Below are 3,753 nucleotides of genomic sequence, written 5' to 3'. Positions count from 1 at the left end.
TTCCAGTATAAAGCTGAAAAAGTTGGCTATACACATGTCAATATTCCCCGAGTGATAGCCTGCCCGGTGTGGCATACATTGGCAGCAGCAAAAGGGTTAAATGTATCAGACATCCGCCATAGGAGCGCGGGAATTCCGGGTCCACGGGCTCGGCGCACCCCGATAAGGACACTTATAGGCAAAAAAAAAAAGTGACAGTTATTTTCAGCTGAGTCCCAATGAGATGTGAAATGACGGTCACATGACCAGATTTGCGCTCCTCCCCCTCCTGTTATAGCTTTGTGAGTCTTCTATGTACTGCACAAAGGAACTTACTGGTCATCTTCGGGGTCCCGTTATCAGTCACGACCACGGTGGCCGCATACTGGAAGTTCACACTCGCCATCTCATAGGAGTCGTAGTTCAGCGTTTTATTGATCTGCACAGAGGAGGGGAAATGTCATAACGAGGATAAAGAGACCGCCAAAGTGCGAACGCAGAGAGCCCCGCCCCCAGTATACCAGCCCGCCTCCTGTTATAAAGAATCTTACGCGTGGGCGGGCCACATGCAAATGAGGGCAGCCTAGGAACGCCCACTCCTCCAGACTGACACACCCACCCACCCATCAAGGCATTCTGATATTTGCATAACTCCTCCCAAGAGCCCGCCCACTGCTTGCATCAGGGCTGAGGGCTCTTGAGAGGAGTACTAGGCAGGGTGCTGGGATGTTTTCAGGAAGCTATGTACAGCCCTCTGCTGGCCCCTCCCACCAGCCATGATCTGCCTGCAGTGCATAGAGAAGCACCGAGACTAAAACAAGGAATGTCATGAAATCTTCAGTCTGTCCTCACCTGCAGGTCAGAGCCCACCATGCGGAAGGAGTACAGGGAGTTGGCGTTGGAAGTTATGGAATAGGTGAGGCCGGTGCTGTTGTAATCCGGATCTGTACATACCAAATTCGCTAAACTTTGTCCAAGCGGAGCGGTCTGCGGAACCTCAGTCCTGGTCATGGAGGAGAACAAGGGGTTAATCTGTATGTATGGACTCTGCACAGTACCACTTCCCTTATCCTGTATGCCGGGTGTCATTCTCGGTACCTGTATGTATGGACTCAGCACAGTACCACTTCCCTTGTCCCGTATGCCGGGTGTCATTCTCGGTACCTGTATGTATGGACTCTGCACAGTACCACTTCCCTTATCCTGTATGCCGGGTGTCATTCTCGGTACCTGTATGTATGGACTCTGCACAGTACCACTTCTCGTGTGTTTTGCATTGGTTGGTGTTGCGGTGTTGGTTGTGTCATGTGATCTGAGTGTTCCCTACTTACACCACGATGGCGGGGCTGCACCGCGGGGCGATGTTGTTGACGTCGGTGACGGTGATTGTCACCGTGGCGGTGGCGCTGTCAGTGTGCTGGCTGCGGTTGTAGGCTCGGACCTCCAGGACGGTGGTGCGCAGGGAGGGGTTGGCGTCTAGGTCCAGGTTAAACGTCGTTTTGATCATCCCGGACGCTGAAAGACAGAAGGCGGCGTGCGGTCACATGGGGGGGTCGTTACCGAGAATCACCGACATACCGGACTGGGAGGAGACTCTCCGCACTGCAGGAAGTGTCGTCACCCGTCAGACCCGACTGCCACTTTCCTGACACCGCCAACATACAGCCATCGCCTCTTCCTGCACTGCTCCCCGATGCCCCCGGACACCCCCACAGTCTACGTCATCTTCATCCTCCTCTATATCTCCCCTCCGGCCTCACTCACCAATCGTCTACATTCCCATCATAGTCCGAGGCGTCGCTATACTATTCAGCTAAAGATTGTTATCGGCTTGTCTCTCCCCTCCTTCCGTGTTTTGCATTAACTGTAGAGAATTGAAGCTGGGCCTGTAGAGGGCGCTATCACTGGCTCAGTGCTATCACTATCAGTGCTCCCCCTCTGTGTCTGTGTCAGGGACCAGGACAGCACCAGGTGGCACCGTGGAGCTGCAGCAGATCCAGCAGTTCCAGTGCTCACCTGCAGGTGTCTCTGGGCAGTCAGTGGCTGCCTGGGACTTGAGCACCTCCAGGTGGCACTGCCAGGCTGGCACAGAAGCTGAAGCAGGCCGGACTGGCACAGAGGCTGGAGAAGGCCGGGTTGGCACAGAAGCTGAAGCAGGCCGGACTGGCACAGAAGCTGGAGAAGGCCGGGTTGGCACAGAGGCTGGAGAAGGCCGGGCTGGCACAGAAGCTGGAGAAGGCCGGGCTGGCACAGAAGCTGGAGAAGGCCGGGCTGGCACAGAAGCTGGAGAAGGCCGGGCTGGCACAGAAGCTGGAGAAGGCCGGGCTGGCACAGAAGCTGGAGAAGGCCGGGCTGGCACAGAAGCTGGAGAAGGCCGGGCTGGCACAGAAGCTGGAGCAGGCCGGGCTGGCACAGAAGCTGGAGAAGGCCGGGCTGGCACAGAAGCTGGAGAAGGCCGGGTTGGCACAGAAGCTGGAGAAGGCCGGGCTGGCGCAGAAGCTGGAGCAGGCCGGGCTGGCGCAGAAGCTGGAGAAGGCCGGGCTGGCACAGAAGCCGGAGAAGGCCGGGCTGGCACAGAAGCTGGAGAAGACCGGGTCGGCACAGAAGCTGGAGCAGGCCGGGCTGGCACAGAGGCTGGAGAAGGCCAGGTTGGCACAGAAGCTGGAGCAGGCCGGGCTGGCGCAGAAGCTGGAGAAGGCCGGGTTGGCACAGAGGCTGGAGAAGGCCAGGTTGGCACAGAAGCTGGAGAAGGCCGGGCTGGCACAGAAGCTGGAGAAGGCCGGGCTGGCACAGAAGCTGGAGAAGGCCGGGCTGGCACAGAAGCTGGAGAAGGCCGGGCTGGCTGGGCTGGCACAGAAGCAGCCTGCGTCTGTGCTAGCCCGTCCAGCTTCTGTGCCAGCCCGGCCTGCTCCAGCTTCTGTGCCAACCCGGCCTGCTCCAGCTTCTGTGCCAACCCGGCCTGCTCCAGCTTCTGTGCCAACCCGGCCTGCTCCAGCTTCTGTGCCAGTCCGGCCTGCTTCCTGGAGGTGTCCTGGTCCCTGACAGTCCAGCTGAGCTTGGCTCTCGGGATTGCACGGTCAGTCGGTCGGTCGGTTGGCGGTCGGACCTACCTGGTTCGATGTAGTAGGCGGTGCTGGGGTTGACCAGCTCGTACAGAACGCTAATCCCATTCGCCTTCACAGTGGTCACCGAATTTCCGGGTCCGCCGTTCTCCGGGATGGTGACACTATACGAAGATGACCTGAGAGGGGTGACACCGGTACGCGATCAGAAGGCGGTCCACGTACAGAAACACACCTGATGCATTGTAGAGGAGTTGTCCTTGGACACAGTTATCTGGATTCCGGGTTGAAGCTTCCCCGCGCCAAAAGATTTCCCGCAGTCCCCCAAACAGATGTGAGATTGGAGCGCCGCACCGAAGATTACCAGGACAGATATACATTTATTCCAACTCGGGATCAGGTAAAAGGACTTTATCACAACGCGTTTCGAGATTAGGGAACGCCCCCCTCCCCCTTCATCAGGGCTTGAAAATGGAAACCGGAGTGGAATAGGAATGCAACTATACGCTATATCTTTCACCCAAAGAAGCAAACTAATAATGTGGCCAAAATAAACCAAATGTGACAGTGAAACCATTACTTCTGTGAATGAATGTTACAATCCAGTCTTCTGATCACCCCCCTGTGAATATCAGAGATGATTGGCTATAGTAATAAATAGGGATGCACCGATACTAGCACATGATGGCCACCCCCACCCCCCTCCCCCTTC

The 3,753-nt window shown here is 56.8% G+C and overlaps 1 protein-coding gene across 1 annotated transcript in view; it reads right to left on the bottom strand.

Moving 5' to 3' along the window:
- Positions 1-3,753, bottom strand: part of CDHR4 (cadherin related family member 4) — a 31,109-nt gene that overhangs the window by 8,734 nt on the left and 18,622 nt on the right. The window contains exons 10-13 of the mRNA XM_018572193.1: positions 3,090-3,220; positions 1,311-1,494; positions 832-982; positions 316-418 (exon numbers count right to left, since the gene is read on the bottom strand). Coding sequence (XP_018427695.1) covers positions 316-418; positions 832-982; positions 1,311-1,494; positions 3,090-3,220 — 569 coding nt within the window. The remainder of the gene's footprint in view (positions 1-315; positions 419-831; positions 983-1,310; positions 1,495-3,089; positions 3,221-3,753) is intronic.

Source organism: Nanorana parkeri, unplaced genomic scaffold (assembly GCF_000935625.1).
Source record: "Nanorana parkeri isolate BGI_ZX_2015 unplaced genomic scaffold, ASM93562v1 scaffold1966, whole genome shotgun sequence".
Classification (NCBI taxonomy): domain Eukaryota; kingdom Metazoa; phylum Chordata; class Amphibia; order Anura; family Dicroglossidae; genus Nanorana; species Nanorana parkeri.
Note: the sequence above shows the minus strand (reverse complement) of the source record. Positions and strands in the feature narration are given on the sequence as shown.